General features: G+C 61.6%; 1 protein-coding gene across 3 annotated transcripts in view; it reads left to right on the forward strand.

The window, feature by feature from the left end:
• SORCS2 (sortilin related VPS10 domain containing receptor 2) overlaps window positions 1-21130 on the forward strand; it is a 386735-nt gene that overhangs the window by 268948 nt on the left and 96657 nt on the right. For all 3 annotated transcript variants that reach the window (XM_039838002.1, XM_039838000.1, XM_039838001.1), the window contains one exon: window positions 3140-3239. In XM_039838002.1, coding sequence (XP_039693936.1) covers window positions 3140-3239 — 100 coding nt within the window. The remainder of the gene's footprint in view (window positions 1-3139; window positions 3240-21130) is intronic.

Consider the following 21130-nt stretch of genomic DNA (forward strand, 5'->3'; position numbering starts at 1 on the left):
GCTGTGACCCCTCTGCTGGGACCCCTCATGGGCAGGCAGGGGACGGAGCGGGCCCGGGCCAAGCGGGGTTGGGATGTTGGGATGGAGTGCAGAAGTCTCAGGAGGAGGAGTCAGCAGGCGGGGTGGTGGGCGAGTCGGGGCGGGGCTGAGGGTGGACGCTCACTGTCTCCGGGCCTCTCTGGGTGTGTCACCACGCGTCTGCCGTTGGCATCTGCTCGCTGTCTCCCACCCGCCAACCCGTCAGGACAGGACAGTGTCCGTGCTGCTCACCCGGGCTCCGTGACGGGGCTGGCGCACAGTGGGTGCTCGATAAACACGAATGAACGTGAGCAAAGGAAGAGATTTGAGTTTCCGGTCCTTAGAGCGTAGAAGAGCTGATCGGGTCAAGAATGGGGGAGGGGACGAATGAGCGAGGGGACGAATGAGCGCGCGCACTCACGGCCCCGGGCTCAGCGGGAGGCCTGGACCGGGCGCCTGGGTGTCGGAGGACTGGGCTTTGCGTCGTCTTTCGGGGCGAGGAACTTTATCGATAGCTGGTGAAGCAGCAGTAGAGAGACTTCGGTTTACACCGACCCCTTCCCTGTCCCCAGAGGAGACAGGGGACATCCTGGGCTCAGGGCCTTTGTTCCCGCTGCCCCTCTACCCGGAATGCTGTTTCGTGTCCTAGGGCTGCGTGACAAAGTACCGCCAAAGCAGGCTTAAAACCGTGGAGACGCGTCCTCCACGTCTGGTGGCAGGAAGGCGGGGTCCAGGTGTGGGCGGCGCGGGCGCCTTCTGGAGCCTCTGGGGACGTGGAAACAGGGTCTGCTGCGGCCTCTCTCCCGGCCTCTGCGGGTGGCCGGCCACCCGTGGTATCCCTCGTTTGTCTCTGTTGTCATAGGATGGTCTCCCTGTGTCTGTGTCTCTGTGCCCTCATTTCCGTGTTCTCTGACACCGGCCATTGGCTGAGGGCCCACCCTGTGATCACATCTTTAAAGATTCTGTTTGCAAATAAGGTCTGGGCGGACGTGAATTTGGGAGGACGTCATTCAGCCGGTACAGATGGCTTCCGCCAGCCAGGCACCCAGCACTGTCCTCCGGCCCCCTGGGCGCGGTGTCCAAGGCCCTTTGCACCTTTCTCCGAGTAGCAGCCCCGCGTCTCAGCCCTGCAGCCGCTGCCGCTGCTTCCCGGACGTTGGCGCCTGGTGCGTTGTGGTTTTTTTTGCCGATTTCTTTATCACCCTCCCCTGTTTCCCTGCCAGAACGTAGGTTCTCAGCAGCAGGGCCGTGGCTGGACGTGCTCCCCGCTGCGGACACACCGGGCAGGGGCCCCGAGTGAGCAGGTGTGAGCAGGCGGAGGCCAGGGAGGAGGCTGGGTCCCCGGGGCTGGGTCCCCGGGGCTGGGGCCAGCGGGCATCGGGTCGCGTCTGAGGTGTCTGGGAGGCAGAATCAATGGCAGGTCTTCCAGACGGCTCGCTGGGGTGGGAGGGACGGGGGAGGAGACCAGGAGGCCCAGAGGTGGCTTCTATGCATCGAGCCGCAAACACAGCCATTTGTTTCTGGGGTTCCGGAATTTCCTGGGTCTCCAGATCGATCCCGCTAATGGGCCTCTGGCTTCCTCCTTCTTAGAGAAAATCAATCCTCAGAGGTTGCCTTAGTGCTTCCGTAATTACACCCCTGGGAGCCTTCTCTGTCCCCTCCTGCAGGTCCGCCCTGGGAGGCCAAGGGCAGTCAGAGGGCCGGGGTCCGCTCCTAGCCCCCGGGGAGGGGGCTGGCCCCTCTGGACTTCCCCAGGAACATGTGTGTGTTTGGGGTGGACTCTCTTTCCTGGCCAGAGAGGGACCCTGTGACCCTGAGGCCTGAGGGATGCGACCTCTGAGGCCACGGGCCACGTGGCCACTAAGCCCCAGTCGGTGACATAGCCCTTCACCCCCGAGCCTCGGTTTCACTTGATTCAGGGGGAAACCCATCCAGGCGGAAACCACTGTGACTCACGTCATGGAATGCAGCCGCTCCCGGGGGGGCCCAGGGCCCGGAGCTCAGCTCCCTTGGGGCCGTCTCAGCGGTGACCAGACAGAAAGGGGTGACATGCGGGCGGGCCCCGCGGCCGCCGTCCAGGCAGGAGCTCCGTAGCTGTGGGTCCCCGCTCCCATCCCTGTCCCCCCACCCCAGGGTCCGTCTCCTCAGCCGTGGGAGCCCAGGACGTGGGGGCCGTGTCCTTCCACGCATTTCCGTGGGGTGTTGCCCAGGAGCGCTGGTCTCAGGGTCACCACCGTGCAGTCGGTGCCACGTCCCGACGTGTCTATTACTTCCAAACACAGAGGGGAGGGTGGCCTTGGTGACCCCTCTCCCGCTGGCACTGCGGGCTGGGGCTTCAGAGCCCTCGGGGGCCCTGCCTGCACCTCGGTACAGACAGGAAGCGGGCCACAGGCCGGGTGGGGCTGGCCCGCTGCCCTGGGCCTGATTCCAGTACGGCCGGAGCCCTGGTGCCTCCGCGGCCACCCGGACACACGGTCAGCGGGGAGGGCGCTGGTCCCTTCAGGAGCTCAGGGGCCAGAGAGAGACATGGATGAGCCGACAGGCCGCCGAGGCCTGGGCCTGGTGGGGAAAGTTCTACAGAGCAAACAGGGCGCCCTCTGTGCGGGTGCGGCCGGTGCCCGCGTCCTGCGTCGGCCACGTGTCAGCTGAGTGTTCTTGGCAGGAGCCTCTGCCTCTGAGCCTCCTCCTGGCCCTCGGGTCACCTGTGGGATGGATGGAGTGACACAGTGTCAGGGTTTCATGAGGAATCAGAGATGGAAGGACCTGGCACGTGTGAGGCCTCCCACAACCAGCGAGGTGCGGACGCACTGGGGGGCTGAGTGAACTGTGGGGAGATGCCGAGGGCAGTGTCTTGGTGGGCAGACTGGATGGCGTTCGCCGGCAGAGGGTCCTGACGCCACATCCCAGCCCAGGCCGGGGCGAGCGCTCGGTGTCCCCGAGGGAGCCCAGCGCCCCGCTGCCCCGGGCGAGGGGCAGCAGCACCCACTGGCCCGTGGCCGGTGCTGCGTCCGATCCTGGGTGCTGCACCCACTGGCCTGTGGCCGGTGCTGTGTCCGGTGTGGGACCGGTGCGCCCTCCGTGGAGAGGCGGGTCACTGACAGCTGTCGTCCCCCTCCCCCAGGTCGTCGGACTTCGGGACGTCGTACACCAAGCTCGCTCTGCAGCCCGGTGTCACCACCGTCATCGACAGCTTCTACATTTGCCCGACGAACAAGAGGAAGGTACGTGCCACGCCCCGGCGCCCGGGCCGTGCAGCTGGGCCCTGCTCGGGGACCGGCTCAGGGTGCGGCTCGGGGTGTGGTTTCGTGCGCGTTTCGGGGACCGGCTTGGGGTGCGGCTCGGGGTGCGGCTCGGGGACCGGCTCGGGGTGCGGGCTTTGCCTCTCGCCAGCATCGCCCCCCCAGTCCCGCCTCTGTCCGTTCTGGCGAGCGAGGTCTGAGGGACCAGCTGGCCTCGTGGGGACGGCTCCGCGCACTGTCCTGTGCCTGTCTTCTCTGGCCCCGGAGGTGGCCCCTGGGCCGGGCGGGGAGGCGCGAGGCTGAGGGGCGGACGAAGCTCCTTCCTGGTCCGAGTCCTCGTGGGCCGCGAGGAGCAGCCCCGTCTGCCGCGAGGTTCTGTTAACTTTGTTGCATTTGGCTTTGATGTCTCAGCTGAGTCTTGTGTTCCGTTTTCTTTGCCTGGTTGTGTCTCTTAGCTTTGCCGTCTGCCCGGCCATGAAAGATGTCACTTAGCCGTTTCGAGGCTGCCGGGCCCCGCCAGGTTCCCTGAGAAGGCCCTTATGCAAACCCACGGTGGCCCCCTGGCCACCTGGGGACCCCAGACCAGGGCCAGAGCCACCCTGCACACTCGACTCCGTACAGAGAGCAGCCGTGTCTCGGGCAGACCAGGTCCCTCACAGGAAGCGGGAAGGGACCGGCCACGGCTCGAGCAGAGTCGTGACGGGGATGAGAGCGCAGGATGAGACGTGGCCTTGCTCGCACGAGGCTGGCCCACGGGCCCAGGTAGATGCTCGGACCGCGACGCGCCGGGAGAGCGCCCGCCGCGGCCGAGCGCCAGAGGGGCGTCAGGACGCCGGGGCGCGTGTGCGGGCCCTCGGGCTGCGATGGTCACGCTGACTGCGGCTAGCGGCCCGGGGTCCGGGGAGCCTGCGCTTGGCAGGTCCCGCAGGGACCGAGGACCCGTCGGAGAGCTCGGGGCACGTGTGGACAGACGTGCCGGCTGCTCACCGGGGCTGTCCAGGCCCGCTCAGCGGCACTTTGTGATGCGATGTCATCTGTCTAAAGAAGGCCTGTTTCCCCCTTTCCTTGACTTTTACACCGTTAAAGCTTCCTGACGGACAGACTTGGAATGTCGGGGTGAGGAGGGCCGCTGGAGCGGGGGGCACAGGTGCCTGCGTGGCGGGGAGGGGCTGGGAGTGAAGGCAGGGAGGCCGGTGGGCGGGTTTTCTCCGGCTCCGGCGTCACCCCGCACCCGCTCTGGCTTCACGTGCTCGGCGTCCCGCCGTCCCCCGGGGCGTAAGGAAGCCGGCGTTGTTACCCCATGGTCCAGAGCAGAAGACCGAGGCGGGCAGCTGGGCCTCGCCCGAGCACGCGGCTGGAGTGGGCGGCCTCGGTCCAGCCCTTCCTGGGCAGCGGCAGTGAGAGCGGCGTGAAGGACTGGCCCCCAGCCCACGCTCAGCGTCCACGTCCTCAGCCCCGCCTGCTCCCTGAGCTGTCCCCAGCCTGGTGGTGCCATGGGCCCCCAGCGCCACCCCTACCATCCGAGCCAGCCCCGCAGGGTCGGCCCCACAGGCCGTGTCCACCTCTGGGAATGAGAAGGGCAGAGTGGTGGACACGGAAGTGGGGGCGTCTGAGGCCGTGGGGTCAGGGAAGGCGTCACATGGAGGCCGAGCAGAGGGCAGTGAGGACAGAGAGACCCTGGCCCCGCACAGAGCAGCCTGGACGCGGTGTGGGCCCCTCGCGACTTCCTGCTGGTAAAGGGTGCTTGGCGAGATGATGCATGGGATGGGGGGCACGGGGGCCTCAGCAGAAAGATCTCTACAAGGGCCAGGGCACGGGGAGCCAGGCATCGGGGCAGACGGCGCCCTGGGGGCACTCTAACTGGTGCACGTGGCGGGGAGGCGTCCGCGTCTCTAAAATTAGACAGGACCCCTGACTGGCAGTGCCCGCGGAGGGTTAGTTGGTGATTCGGATGTGCATCACTGTGGGGAAGGCTGGGGGTCTGGTGGGGGCCTGTGCCTGGCACGGGGGCGCGGCCAGTGTTGAAGGAAGGAATGAGTGAGTGCGTGAATGAACGAATGCGTGCAGGTCCTGCTGAATGATTGCCATTGCTGCGTCGCCCACTTGAGCCCAGGTGGGGAGATGGAGCCCCCCGCACACCTGGATGGGCCTGTGTGCGCCTGGAGCCCGGGCTCCTTCCTGGGATTGCCTGGGGTACCCCGCATTTGTAGGGAGCCCTGTTCTCAGGCCAGCTCTGCCGTGTCCCCAGGGAGGGACCGGCAGAAAGGTCCCCAGGTGTCTCATCTCTACGTGGGGACAGAACCTCACTCTCACTGGGCTGAGTAACGGCCCCCGGAGGTGATGGCTCCCAGGCTCTGGAACCTGCAGGTGTCACCTTCTGTGGCACAGGATCCCGAGATGGGAGGTTCGCCTGGATTCCCTGGGCCCGCGGAGTCACAGGGCAGGAGGGCGAGTCGCAGAGGACACGGAGCGGGGACGATGGGAGTGAGAAGCTGGAGCGATGTGCGGGGGGCGGGAGCCTCCGCTGGCCGCGGGGGCCGCTCCCTCATCTCTCTCTGGGGGTCAGGGGCTGGCCTAGGCCTCGTTCCCGCTCCACAGCCCACTGGCTCTAGGACCTTGCGCCAGTTCCAAACCGGTGCCCAGACAGCCGGCCCCCCAGGCCTGCCCACATCTCTGTGTCGAGAGCACAGGTTTATTATCAGCCACAGGAACAAGGGGGCAATCCCTTCTCTAACTGACGAGGAGCAAACATTCCATGGAGACGCTTCCGCCAGCCTGAGCCTCCTCATCTGGAAGATGAAACGCCAGCCCCTCTGTCTGAAGAGGTGGGACGAGTGCCGGGTGGGGCTGGGGACAGATCCTGCCATGGCCGTGGGTCCAGGCGGCCGAGGCGACTGAGGGCCAGGGTGCAGGCTCCAGTCTGCACGGGACACCGTGGACCCCGACCTTGGCTCTCCTGCCTCGGCTTCCCCGTCTGTGAAGCAGGGTCGTAACAGGTGGATGAGGACATGGGACACGGTAGTGCTGTGTCCCCAGAGCTGTTCCTGCAGCAAAGGCAGCTTGGTGGGTGGAGCTTGCCTTGGTTTGGTTTAAAATGCACTTAGAAGCAGAAAAGCCACAGTCGGTTACAGGAAAATTGATGTAGGACCATGTCATGCGAGGCATGGTGGCCACGGGGCCTGGTGAAGGTGGAGGGAAGACCGGTGGCCGTGCTGGCCTTCAGCCTTCCGAGGGGCAGTCCTAGGAGCAGTCCTGGCAGACTGCTCGGTGGAGGCGGGCCCGCATTCTCCTCCCTCTCCTGGGCAGTGCACAGCCCTTACACTGGCCAGTCCTTAGGTAATTTGCAGTGGTGGGCGGGGCTCGGGGCGGGGGACCCTTCGAGGAAAGCGATTTTCACTGAATATAAAGCAAAACCTGCCTTCCAGCCCTGCATTAGCTTATTCACTGCCCGTAGCCGCTCGATTCCTAAGCCACTGCCTCACGGTCATTCCTTGTGCCAGGCCCTGAGCCAGAGCCAGATGTCAATCATATCCATTCGTCAGAGGGGAGGCGGGGCAGGACTTGGGTTTGCATCATCACCTCCATTACCCGGATGAGAAAGCAGAGGCTCTGGGGAGCTGGGAGGTTTGTCCGGGGTCACCCAGCTGGCAGGGAGCAAAGCGTTCACTGGGGCTGTAAACGTGTTGAGTGTCCCTGTGCCCAGCATTGAGCAGGGCGTTCTAGCCCAGGTCTGCGAGACGCTGGAGCACCCCCGTCATATCCAGCAAGGGTCTTGGGGCAGGTGGGGTTCCCCACGCCCGGTGCACCCTGCCAGGGGCTGGGAGTGGGCGGCTCGGGGCTGTGCCGCAGCTGCTGCAGCCGAGCCGTGTGACCCGGGGTGGGTCCTGTCTCCTCTCCAGGCCTCAGTTCCCCTGCCACAGGCGAGGAGGCTGAGCCGGCGGTTCTCCAGAGCCCTGTCCAGGTCGGACGTTCCTGATGCCCCTGGTAGACGCCCGTGGGCAGAGCCCCAACCCCACTCTGTCTGCTGCAGTCTTGGCTTTTTGCTGGCAAGAGGCAGGTTCTCCAGCTGAGGTCGCTCTGAGCACCTGCACCATCCACGCAGCAGGTGTGGGCGGAGGCCCTACTGCGCGTCGGGCTGCGTTCCTCCCGTTGGGGAGAGAGGCGCTTTCCTCCAATCCGGCAGGCGTCAGATGCAGCTTAGCACCTCCTGGGGCTGGGGTCCCTTGCGGGGTGCTGGGGTGAGGAAGTGAACTGGACAAACTCCTCTAACCTTCTAGCACTTTGGAGGGTCCGGTGGAGCCTGAAAACCGAACGTCTCCTGCCACATTCGGGGGAGGAATAAGGAAGGGGGCCAAAGTCGGCCTCCAGGGGACTGGCCGGATGGATCCGGGAAGGGGTGGGCCCTGTGGCGAGGGGCTGCGGAGCGGCCTGGGCCCCCGTCCCGCGGCTGGGTCATGGATGGGTTTTGCAGGAAGGCGCGAGCACTGTCAGGATCCCGTTTAGCGGCAATTACAGGCCAAGGAGCACGTCACAGCTCCTGAAGAGACCCCTTTGCAAACCGTCTCAGAACGGGTTCCCTCCACTCCTGTCTTGCAGTGTAATCAGAGCTCGGGGCCTTGATGGCCACATGCCACGGTCATGGCTTGACCTGAGACCCGGGGACCCTAACAGTCCCCAGACATGCCCCCTAGGCCCTCCTGCTGTCTGCAATTCCCACAGGGGCCATGGGCTGATGGCGGGTCTCTGACGTGGCCTGGACACGGGGAGAGGCTTGGGGACTGGTCTGGGCACGGACTTGCTCTCCAGTGTCATAGTTTGTGTTAAAAATTCATGTGAATTTTCATTTTACTCTATGATGTATCGGCGTTGGCTTGAATACTAAAATCTTTCTCTCACACACGCAGACACACGCAGACACACAGACATGCGCAGACACACGCAGACACACGCAGACCGCATGCACACGCACAGACATGTGCAGACACGCACACACACACACAGACACGCACGCACACTTTCAACGAGACGTCTTGGTCAAGGGGCCCAGCTTCCGGGGGGCGTTCACATGTCAGGCAGTGGGAGGGGCTTTCGCCTACATCATCTGGCCCTGGCGATGCCCGGCCAGGTACGGAGTCGTGCGCCATCAGTCAGGTGAAGGGAGAGGGGCCCGGACAGGTCCAGTCTGAGAGCCGCGTCCTCACTGGGGCACGGGCTCTCTGCGCCCGGCCGGGGGTGTGGCAGGTGTCGGTAACGCCCGCCCCCGTGACGGCAGGACCGAGGCCTTCTTCAGTGGGCACCTTGCCGAGTCCCCTGAGCGAGTGGGGCTCCCGCGGGCCGGCACCACACCTCGTCCCTCTCTGCGCCCCAGGCCCACCCAGGGTGACCACCCAGAAACTGGCCAGACGCACCGCATGGGCCCGCGGCGTGGGACATGCAGAAGCCGCCTGGACAGCGGGCGGTCCGGACGGGGGGCGAGCTCTAGTGTTTGTTTCCCGGGGCCAGGGTGGGCCCCACGCAGCCCAGACACACTGTGCGGGGGGTCAGGGTGAGCAGAGCCGGGGAGGGCTGGCGGGCCCTGGGAACACCGGCTCCTCCCGAGACCTGGGCGTGGATGAAGGGTGCGTTTTTGTTCCTCGGCTGTGTTTGTACTTCAAGCAGCCAGGACTGAGAACGTGTGATCACCAGCCACGGTGCCTCCCTGGCTGTGAACAGCTGCAGACTGTGCCACCTGTGGGGGTGCAGGCAGGCCTCCTACAGCTCCGCGGCCCTCCAGTGCCGCTGTTACATACCTTGGGGCTAAAACACAGTGGGTGGCAGCCAGGGACTCTGGTGGCAATCAACAGAAACCGCTGCAGGCCAGCAGCAGCGGACGGGTCATTATCGGAAAGACACCAGGTAGAATCGAGCATGACAAGTGCGTGGATGGCAGCGCGCAGGAAGCAGGGAGGCTGCGGGGGTCTAGGGAGCCGTGCTGCCTCTGGGACAGGGAACCCCGCTGACCCCCACCCTTGAGTCTGCTGTCGACCAGGCACCTGCTCCTTTGAAAGGAGGACCTCACTAGGTAGTTCCGGCAGGGCAGGCCACTGTCGGGGAGTGTGTATTCTGCAAGAGGGATGGGGGTAGTCTTGCCAAATTAGGGGGTGCTGGGGGACCACATGCCCATGCCACCAAGAGAACAAAATGTCTGAGTGTCTGAGCCCCTTTGTCCATCTGTCTGATGGGACAGTGAGGATGGTGGACAGACCAGGCCGGGGGAGCCGAGACCTTGGCTCAAGTGCAGCCCTTCTGTCTGCCAGCCAGTGCGTCCTTATGCCCGTGTATGGCTGCTCTGGGCATCCCGCTGCGAGCCACAGGTGGTTGGCAGCAGACTCTTGGGGTGTTTAGTCGCTGTGTTACCTGAACGTGCTGTGGTGGGCTCAATAACGGCCCCCACCAAAGGTGTCCTTGTCCTAACCCTCAGGACCCATGGCTATGACCATACATGGTAACGGGGGCTTTGCAGGTGGGATTAAGTTAAGAATCTGAGGTGGGAGGATTGGCCTGGTTTTCCACAGGGGCCCAGTGTGACCACAAGGCTCACTGTAGGAGGGAGGTGGGTGGGCCCAGGTCAGAGGGAGGTCGAAGATGCCACGCTGCCCTTTGAAGACGAGCCAAGGTATGTGCTGCCTCTAGGGCTGGGAAAGGCAGGGGACCGTTTTCCCCCGAAGCCTCAGTAGGAACCAGCCCCGCGTCACCTGGATTTCAGCCCCGCAGGACTCAGTGCAGACGTCTGACCCCAGACTGTGCGGTGACACATCAGTGCGGTGCGACGCCCCCGGACCACTGGAGTCACTTTGTCACACTCCCTGCTGCTCCCGTCACGGAGCAGCCCTTCCTCCCGCCCCACGCCCCACGCCCCACGCCCCGCCCGGTGAGGTCCTGCATTTCCCAGAGAGCTGGGAGGCATCACTCCTTCCGGCCAGATAACTAGCACCATGGACAGGCCGAGGCTGCGGGGTGGAGGCGGGGACGGGCTCCTCGGGCGGGGCCGACCACCAGCATCCCTCTCCGCTCCCCACCCGGGGCTGTGAGTGGGTGGCTTCCCTTTGCCCTGCTGCCTCTTTTCTGTGTAGTGCGTCTCACCCAGCCTGTGCTTGCTGATTGCACTAACGGGTGCAGTGACCCCCAGTGACGTGGCCCCTCTTCCCGGCTACTTTGTTCCTGGAGGTTCTGGTGACTCCGCTGACTGCTTTTAGCTTACTATGCAAAACATGCTGGACAGAGCTATGAAAATGTGGTCGCAGTTCTCACTGGGGAATGACCGGGTGCCCCTGGGCCGACCTCGGCCCACGTGCCCCCACCCCTGCCGAAGGCACTGCTGTTGTACCCGGGGTTCTCAGGCCGGAGCTCCAGGTGGGCAGGTGCAGACTGAGCCCCTGCTCCCCTCGAAGCACGCCCCTTTCCACCACTGACAGAAATAAGGACCCCGTGAGGGACCCGCCACTGTGAGTCTCAAAGTCCAGGAGAGCAGACGGACAGGAAAATGGTCCCAGCTCAGGCGGGTCAGCGTGCTGGGCCAGGGGTGGCCGTGGCTGCGCCACGCAGACAGGCGCCTGCCCCGCCCGCTGCAAAGTGCCCACCCAAGGAGCTCAGCACGGCGGCCTCTCTCGCCTCAGGGTCCAGCTGGCTGGGCTTCGCCCGTGAACTTGGTGTCACGCGTCAGTTCCTGACGCCCTCAGCCTGGACCTTCGCCGTCTCTCCCTGTGCTCGAGGCCGCGAGGCAGCCCAGGAGGCAGCCGAGCTTTTCATCAGACGACTTTTACATTATTTAAAAAAATTGATTAGTGCCTCCTGGGCCGGGTCCCAGTTTGTGAAAGGGGACTGTGATTAGGTATATGAATAAATTGTAATACACAAATGATACCACCGTGTAATTACTCGGGTATAAGAGAATAATTACACGGGTAATTACGCTCTAATCGTCAGTGCTGCCTGCCCCCAAAATTGTGGCATTCTTAATGGCTGCAGGCACAGTAAGTGTGCTCCACGCAACCCATAAATAGAGACCTGAGGAGATGGCTGAGATGTGACTTCTAAGTGTCACGTAATTAGAGAGCAATGAACTAGTTATTTGTCCCATATAAATTAGCTATTGTGTGTCCTCAAAAGTCCTGCTGTACTTTTAACAAAGTGTCGAACTGGCGGAGCAATAAGGACCTTTCTCCGCGAGAGCGAGGGGCCCCGTGAGGCGGGCAGGCGGCATTTCTGCAGGTCTTTAGGGGCGTGTGTGGTGCAGCTCGGGTTTCCGACCCTGAGCTGACCAGGCGTTTTCCTGGCCGTCGTGTGGAAAGTAACGATTCTCAGGAAGGCGCCTTTGCCCCCCGGTCCCCCTCTCCCTCAGCGAGGCAAAGAGGGTGACCCTACACTGAAGCCGGGACCTCTCCGGGGACACCACTGATTTCCCAGACAAAACAGTGCCAACCCGTGCCCCACGCTTCCTCCAGTTCCCCCTAAACTGACTGTGAAGACAGAGCCCAGATACACTGCCAGAAGCGGAGACCATGCTGGGGACCAAGACCCCCCGCCGAGCGGGATGCTCGTGGGACGCAGCGGCCCTGCCCGCCTGCGAGAGACCGGTCCAGCCAGGCGGGCATCTCTGCACAGGCCGCTGCTCCGGGGGCGGCGAGTGTGCTTGTCCTTCGCACCGTGCCACCTCCCCTCCCCAGCACCCCACACCTCTGTATTCCTGCAGCCGACCAGGCAGGAAGCAGGTGGGGGGCACCGCTGTGGGGAGCTTATGTCCCGCGACGCGCAGACTCAGGAGTACCGCCGGAGTGGGTGGCAGATGGAAGGTTAGGAGAGAGGGCCGTGGTGGAGCCAGCTCCCCGAGAGAAGGAAGGAAGGGGCCGGGAGCTCGCGGGGTCAGGGGACGCCGGAAACACGGAGCAGTTCCGACCACAGAGCTAAAGGTGTTCGGGAAGCGTGCGCACAGAATGGGCCCCGCAGCGGGATGGACCCGCGGTGCGGAGGGTCGACGAGGAAGCTCTCATCCGGGAGGTGGCTCTAGACAAAAGGGTGACAGCGAGAAGGAGCGTGCTGGACGGGGCAGTGGGGGAGCCGTCTGAGAGCCACGGGCTCTTCCAGGTAAGAGGGCAGCTGACGACCAGAAGCAGCCATCGCAGACGGGCCGGGCGGGGGCGAGGGGGAGCTTCTGCAGTGGAAAAACGCCCCGCTAAGCCGAGCCTCACATTTCACACTTTTTCTTTAATTATGAGGGAAAATATAACTTGTAATTCACCCCCCAAAAAATTATTTATAAAAGAATAAAAATTGGGCCATTATAGACATGTTTTCAGTATTAAATTTCAAAATAATGAAATGGACGTCCGTATCCACAGGTAAGTGTGGGAAAGATATGACCTCAGAATTTTATACCCAACTCAGCTGTCATGCACAGGTTTAGGGACTAGGGCGGCATCTTCAGAAAGCAGAGCATCTTGACTGACGTGGCCAGGTACCTGTTTTGAAAGGAACATGCCCTGGACAGATATTCTGGCAGCGGGGAGCTGGATTCAGCAGAGAAGGCCTGATTCGGGAGCAGGTGGGGAGGACGAGGCCAGGCAAACACCGGATCTCACCCGGGTCTGGCCGTGGTCACTGCCGTGAAGTGGATGGGGACCGGATGCACGTGTCAACATGTGTATGTGTATGTTCTTTGGAAAGGAAAAGCCGTCATCCCAAATCCGATGACGGTTAACAAAGACAGTGAGCGGCGCTGGGGGAGGGGAAGGGGAAGGTGAAGCTCGGACCCCTTTCCAGACGGACAGGGAACTCGAAAGACGCACTTCGTCCCTTACTTTAGTAATCGGGAAAACGCGAGTTGAAGCCTACTCCTTAGAAACTTTAAATGACCTTCCATCCAGTCCCCTCAGGCGGGGTACTGCCCATGTCGCCGGAGAGGGGACACGCAAGGGACACAGCCCTGTGGCAGGAGGCGCACGCACGTGAACCAGCGAGGAGGTTTATAAAGCAGGGCAACCAACCTGTGAATCGGCCGTGACCGTGGAGCGATGGTGACTCCTTGCCCAGGACCTCCTAAGGGGTACGCTCAACATCCTGAGGAGGGGAGGACCAGGGACGAGGGAGGCCAAAGGGGAACCCCACCCGCTGTAAGATACTCCTGGGGCCTCACCTGATAAGCTCCTGTTGCTGGAGGATTCGATTTGGGTGGACACGAAGTGCTTGGCAAGCTACAGAGCACGGAGGTTGCTTATTTCCGTGGGTGGATGGGGCTGGGCTGCATTAGATCTTATGATTTTGAGGGGCTATGAGAAGGACCCCTCACGTGACCTCTCCAGGCTGCCCCAGCTGGCCCCACCCCACTTTCTAGGACAAACTCTGGTGCTAGACGTTCCGCTATTAAGTTCTAAGACCCAAAGTAAATTTAGCAAACACCTTTGAAGTAGTTATAGGTAGAATATTTAGAGCATGTGGAGGTAAATGCCTGTCTTGTCCTCAGGCCACATTTTAGGAACAAAATTAGTAAACTTTACTGAAATGCAGTGAAGATGCCAATAATGAAGAATACACTGTGTTAAATGCGTGAGAATAAGCAACAAAGTCAGTCCTCAGATTTATCTATAAATAATGCAATTCTGCATAAAATACCAAGAGGTTTGTTTGAACTTGATGAGCTGATTTGAAAATTTACATCCAAGAGCAAAGGACTGAGAATAACTAAATACTCCCGAGGGCAAGTTGGGCGCCTTGATTTACCAGGAAGGTTTCAAGAATTATTACGACGATTGTCATTCTTTGGAAAGACAGGTGGACCGGCAGAACCGAATCGAGAGCCTGGAGACAGACAGGTGCGGGGCGATGGGCCGTTTCAAACGGTCCCAGGGCCGTCGGTAATACACTTGGGGGAGAAAATGAGGCCGGACCCCTCTTCTCCACTGCGTGACCCATTCCAGACCGACACTCACATGTGAAGGCAAACCTATAAAACTTCAGGGGGACAAAGCAGGAGAATATTTTTACGACCTTGTTACATGGAAAGATGTCTTCCACGAGACAGAGCTCGGCTTTTGTTGAGGGGGATCCACCCCAATGCTGTACACGGCTGTGGAGGCCCACAGCACTTGCCGTGCCTGGCAGGGACCCTGGGAGGCTACGCCGCGTGTGATGTGGGGATTTGCAGAGTCGTGTGAGCCCCTTAGAGAAATCCATGCTGCTGGGGGGGGGGGGAAAGCAGGGGAGGGGCTGGGGGGGGGGGGGGAAACCGCTGGGCGGAGGGGCAGCAGGGGGCAGGAGGGTTTGGGAGGGGCTGCCAAGGCTCGGGTGGGAATGTGCACAGGCCCTGGCGGCTGGTGCCCGAGTCCACCACACAGGCTGCTGTTCTGGCCGAGCCCGCGGAGCCGTGGCGAAGCATTGTTCAGCTGTGTGGCCTGTTTAGGCCTCTCTTGGAAACTGGACTTCAGACCTCAAATGACCTACGGGATAAACACACCCTGCGTACAAAAGTGATGGTAATTGCATGAGACGGATCATTCCAGAACGTCTGGCCATGCGCCTGTGTTGCTATTAAACTGTCTCATTTTAATGGCCGCTTTTCCAAGGAGCGGTTATCTGCGATCTCTCCGAAATTGTCCGCAAATGACTTCACGCGGGCGGCATCCGACGGCGCTTTCTAGCGGGGCCGTTTCCAAAGGCACACACAGCCGGGAGCCCCTGCCCCCTGTGGATGGCGGGGCCCAGAGGGAGCCCCCCGCAGCCTGTGATCAGCGGTGCCCGGCCAGTCTCTCCAGCCAGTGCCCACGAAAGGGGACACACTGGGTCCTCACCTGCTCACGTGACTGTTCAATGTCGCAGAAGGAGAGGGGTCGAAACGGACGCCATCCCTGCTCTCATCCCCTGAGGGGAAGTGGTGCGGGTCACACAACGCTGGGCACAAACTCCGGAGGCTGGGGCGTTGCGTGGCTTTACAAGTCACTGCAGTCGAGGGTCGTGGGAGTTGCCCTTGCAAAGGGGGCACTTGTGCTTGAACCTGACGGGAGTGGGGAGGGGGGGGGGGGGGGGGGAGGGGCAGCAGGCGCAAAGGCCCTGAGGTGGAGAGACCTGGGAAGGGCCAGCGTGGTGGCAGGTACCAAGGCAGAGCTCCCAGGGAACCGTCCAAAGGGACAGTGACAGAGGTGATCTGCATAGCAGCTGCCCGCTGGGGAAGGGTGCTTCTGAAGTGGCTGCGGGGTCCTGGAAGCAGTGCGTGCGTCACACGGACATCCACTAACACCTTCACAGTCACTGAGAGAGAGACGCCTCCCGGAGACCCAGACCCAGTCCTGAGCTGGGGGAGAGGGTGCACGTGCTCCAGCTTTCACAAGAAGAAGAGTGCACGTTCAAGATCATGTAGTCATGCAGCCAGGCTCCAGAATTTGCTGTCCACCCATCCACCCGTCCACCCGTCCACCCACCACCTACCTGCCCATCCATCCATCCACCCATCCATCCATCACCTCCATCCACCCATCCATCCACACATCCACCATACCATACATCCAGCCCATCCGTCCGTCCACCCATCTGTCCAGTAATGTCCACATCCCTTGTCCACCCCATCCATCCACTCATCCACTTACACACATAAATGCCCACTCACCCACTCATCTTACCTGCCACTCATCCTTACTCACTTACACTCATCCACCACCCCATCCACCCAGCCATCCATCCATTATCCATCCACCCACCCACTCATCCACCCACCCACCCAGCTCATCCATACCCACTATGTCCACTCATCCTCCAAAATCCATCCACCCATCCATCCACATCCATTTATTCATCAACCCATCCAAGTCCATCGTCCAGGTCCATCCACCACTCATCCATCCATCTGTCCCACTCCTTGTATCCATCTATCTTCCTTCTCCCTCCCTCCTCCCTCTCCTCCTTCCCGGTGGGAAGACACTACTGAGCATCTTAGAAACATCACATACAGGACAGTTCTCATACATGATTAAATGCCTCCTGTGGGGGACACAAGGGAGGGGGCAGTTTAATGTCCCTTGTCCGAGGGGAAATGGCTGGGGTGAGAGGCTTCCCAGAGCAGGGACAAGTTACCAGGATGGAGAGGATCGATAAGAAACCGAGGGAGGCAAGGTGCTGAGTACCCGGCGAGGGGAACAGCCGTGGAAGGCTCAGAGGCCTGAGGCCCCGCGGGGCATGGCTCACCTCAGGGGTGGGGTGCGCGTTAGCTTTCCAGCGACTCCTAAATAAACCGGTGCTTCTAAAGTGCTTGCGGGGACTTGAAACTGTATTGTAAACCTGTTTATACCCTTACGGTCCCTGAATTCATTCATTTAGTTCAATCCGTGACGAATCAATCGATCGATGGTTCTTCCTGGAGAGTGCCTAAGGTCTTTCCGTCCTCCCTCGTCTTACGATGATCTTAGATTCAGCACCCATGGGAGGCGGGGGTGCAAATCACTTCCATCTGCGCCTCGGTGACTTCGTCTGTCAGTTGGAGTTGGTGACACTGTTCTGGCTTCTGGCCCTTGTAGAGATGGAGAAAGGCCGTGAAGGGCCTCTGTGCTCGGTGGCCTGCCCGGTGTCCCAGCAATGCGGGGACTCTCTGTCACACTGAGGAAGCAGACAGCGATTCACAACCAGGCGTGGAGCCTGAGAACTGGTGAACTGCTCCGGGCCGAGTCCTCTTACCGCAAGGACAACCATTCGCTCACCCAGCCAGCGAATATCACCTGTGTTTTTCCTGCATCGAGCACCTTTAGAAAGGGTCGGTCCTTCTCTGTCTGAGCCGTTTGAAGCACGTTGCTTTGCAGGTGTCTCTGAGAACCCCGGGGTGCCCTTGGGTCTCTGAAGGGCATGGAGGTTGGGGCGGAGATGGCCCAAGCCATGCCGTCCAGCTGCTGTCCAGCTGGGGTCAGGGCACTGGACAGGACACACACCGAGGCCGCCGGCCTGTTTCTCTGGCTGCTTCGAGAATGGAAAGAGATGAGGGCACACGGTGACTTTCTGAATGAGTGTTACAAATATTGTATTTTAGGAAGAAGAAGCAAATGGTCGCGATAATTGAGAGGAAGCACCCCGAGTTCCTGGCAGTTGTCTGGCTGGCTCCCGGCACCCCCGGCCTGCCTTATCAGCAAGCTCGCCTGACCCCCACTTAATCCCAGGAGTGGCCACTGGGCTCCCTCTGGCAAGACCCAGCACACCAGCGGCCTTTTGAAATTAATTTCCCCTCCTCCAATGCGCCCCCTTGTGTCCCTGTCACGGCTTGTTTGTCAGCTGCCACCAGCCCAAAGTGCGCGAGGGAAGGGCCGGTGGGGGCTGCCGATATTTCCGGGTTCTGTGGGGACGCCACTTGCTCAGGCCGCATTCGTTTGCCCTGGCCGAGGATCGATGAGACATGATTTGCAATAAGTAAGTGGTCCCCAAAGAAGTGCTCTTCTGAAACAGCTTCTGGACTGTCCCCGAGGCAGAAACCACCCCCTCCTCCCTGCTGAGGGGCAGGAGCGGGAGAGGTTGCTCTGCCCTCGGGGGGAAGGCGTGGGCTGCGTCTTCAGAGGGCGATGATGCTGGTGATGGGGGCGAGGGTGGCGACGGCGGTGGCGATGGCGTGAGGATGAGGATGACGACGAAGACGGTGATGATGGCGATCGGATGATGGGGCGAGGACGATGGAGGCCACAGTGGTGCAGAGGGCAGCAGCGAGCACCACGGTTCTCACTCACGGAGCCTCCCCACTGCCGCGCCCCGTTCCCGTCGGCCACCGTGCCGACGACAAAACGGACCAGCAGAGGCTGCACAGCGGCCGGAGCTGGAGACCTGCCCCCCAGCTGCCATGACAGGCAGCTCACACCTCTGTGGTTCCACACGAGACAAGACCACTTCCCCCTCGGGCGGTCCTAGGCTGCTGGGGGCTCCCCTCCATCTTGGGGTGCTTTGTTCTTAGCTCCCTCGGTCAGGAAGTGGCAGGCACCCTCTCGCTCACAGCCGGCCGGTCGGCTAGAGCTAGTCCCACGGCCCAGCTTACCCCAAGGGACACGGAAGTGCAGGGGGCACGTGGACGCTAGGTGACCGTTAAGTCTCCGCCGTCCACCTGAGCTGAGATTTGGACACAGGTCTGCTGACCCAACGCCCATATTTATTTTTTTTAGATTTAAATTATGTAGCAGTTTTAGAGTTACAGAAACATCGTAAGAGGGTACAGAGCCGGCAGGCCCCACACCCAGTGTCCCGTGTCGTCGGCGCCTTCCACTCGGAGGTGCGTTTGTCACCGGGAGGAGCCACGCCCATGCGCCATTGCCTGGGCCCTGAGCTGTGTTCGGATGTCCTTAGTTTTTGTGTGAGGCTCTCATTCCGTTCCACGTCCCCACGGCCCCACCCGAGATGCCACATCGCACTTAGTTGTCACGTCTCCCTAAGGCTGCTCTAGGGTGACCATCTCTCAGACCCTTGCCTTTGGGGACCTTGCTTTTGGGGACCTCGGCATTTCCTAAGGGTCCCGGCCAGGTAATCTTAAGAACGTCTCCCCGTCAGGGTTTGTCTGGTGTTTATCTAGCACTAGACTGGGGTTAGCGGGATAAAGTCCGCAGAGACAGGTGCCCTTGCCCTCCCCGCGTGCTGAGGGCAGGTCCCACCGGTGTGACCCCGCCCGTGGATGCCGACCGTGCTCGCCTGGCCGAGGGGCGTCTCTCTGCTCCTCTTCTTAAGTGTTCTCTCCGTTCCCATCCTGTTCTCTTTGGAAAGGTGTCACTCGGGCAGCCCACCCCGACGGACGCGGCTTTTAGAGACAGTCGGGGTGGTCTGGTAGCTTTGTTCTCCTGGCAGGGACAAGTGCCAACAGCCCGTTTTCAGGAGGGATGGGTGGAACCCGTGTCTGCTGAGGACAGGCCCCCGAGTCGGCCCCGGTTCTAAGTGCCGACTGCCTGGTTTAAGGGGTTGTTGATAGAGCCGGCCGGGGGGGAGCAGGAGATTCATCATGTTGGGTTTGATGGCAGCGGAGGGGTGGGCAGTGAGTAATGGACTGGAAAGTTGCCGGCCTTCTGCCGAGTGCTGATTTATGGGCTCGTGAAGCCGCGGCTGGCGGAGCCCAGAGGCTGGCGACACTGACTGTGCGGGGCCCGGGGCCTCTGCCAGCCGCTGCAGGTGCGTTCTGCGACCTGGACCTCTCAACGCCCCCTGAAGAGGCTGTTCCTGCGCCCTGCCTGTCACCAGTCAGTACCCACACCTGGTCCCCTCCTCTGACACCCGCCCTCCCGTGCATGTCAGCACCAACCAGACGGCCAGTGGGCCCGTGCGCACGTCACTGCTTTCAGAGGGAAGTGAATTTGTCCCTGGGAACCGGAGGGCACTTGGAGAGGTGCCGCGACTTGCAAAGTGGCTTCGCGGCACTGAGCGACCCTCTTCCTCCGTGCCAGACCGCGTCCGCCCTGCCGTGGTCTGCAGGAAGCCGCAGCTTTCTCCGAGAAGGAGAGGCCTCCAGGGAGCGTTCGGACACGGGGTGGGCAGTGGTGTGGAAACAAGTTCCTGCGAGGTGACATTTTGGGAAAAGGACGCGGTGAGTCTGTTCACAGTGTGGGCGCGCTGGCGGGGAGGCGGAGCGGAGTCCCGGCTGCTGGGCGCCCGTCTCGTGCCCAGGTGGCCAGGGAGACTCCAGGTGAGGCCAACGCTGTGCTCCGCGGATCTGCGCATGCAGCTTTAATGAGCATCTCGCCAGCCTGTCCCCACCCCCCGAGCCTGAGCATCCCGTGTTTATTAAAATAATGAATCCTGTACTGCAGGCCCCAGCCCCAGACATCCGTAACGCCGAGTGCAGGCCGGCCACAGCGGAGGCAGACAAGAGAAGAGGCCTTTGCCTGGAAGACAGGCTTTAATGGGCCGTGAAGGAGGAGGCTGGTGCTGGGAGCGGGGGTTTGGGGGGAGGCATGGCCAGCAGGGCGAGGGCAAAAGCACAGAGGTGGGGGACCACATGGCTTCCACGGGTCCCCCAGAGGTCTCCGGTTGCAGCTCTGGGCCAGGCCTTGTGCGTGTGGGGGCGGTGGGCTCTGAGGTCGATGACACGGGGGACACGGAGCCACCAGAGCAGCCCAGCGTGATTCGGAAGGATGAATGACGGAGGGAGGCACAGGGAAGTACACCGAGAGGCAGGTCAAGGAAAACTTCTTGGAGGAGGCTGCAAGGGAATAAAGCAGATGCTCTGAAATGAGCAAGCAGGGGCTGGGGCTGCGGGAGGGCCTGGGCTGGGGAAGGAAGCTACAGGAAGTAGTCCCGTGCCAGCAGGACCAAATCCTGGGAAAATAGCCCCCAAAGGCGAGCCGCACTCAAAGCCCTCAGACCAGGGGTGCCCCACAGCCCTTAAGTATGAACATCACTCAAAGCGTTCCAATAATTGGCAATCATCCTTCCAGTGAAGGGAACACATACACACCCAAATGCCAAGCCCGGCTCGTTGACTTCCAGGCCCCTGCCCTTCCCTCCCCCATGTGGTGTCAGGCCGTCCCTAAGTGCTCGCTTGAGAATCCAGGGTTATCAAGCCCCTCATTCCCTGAGGCCCAGCAGGAGAGCCCCCTGGTCACTCTGTGGCAGTGCTTCCAGGCATGGCAGCGTGCCTCAGGGCAGGACAGCAATTGGTATTTCATATTACTCCAGATGCAGGAGTCTGATGCATGTAGAAGCTCCAGGCTGGAGCTCACTGCGCGGTGGCTCCCCACTGCTCTGAAAACCCCAACCTCGAGCTCCGCCACCTCTGCAGCCCCGGCCCTCCCCTCCCCCGCAGCTCTGAGTTCCAGCCCTCGTTCTTCAGATGGCCTGGCCTTGGCCGTCAGGCCCGCTCGGGTCCAGGAGCCCTGCATCCTCCCCTCTCTGAGCAACCTCTT

The sequence above is a fragment of the Pteropus medius genome, unplaced genomic scaffold (assembly GCF_902729225.1).
Source record: "Pteropus medius unplaced genomic scaffold, Ma_sr-lr_union100, whole genome shotgun sequence".
Taxonomy (NCBI): domain Eukaryota; kingdom Metazoa; phylum Chordata; class Mammalia; order Chiroptera; family Pteropodidae; genus Pteropus; species Pteropus medius.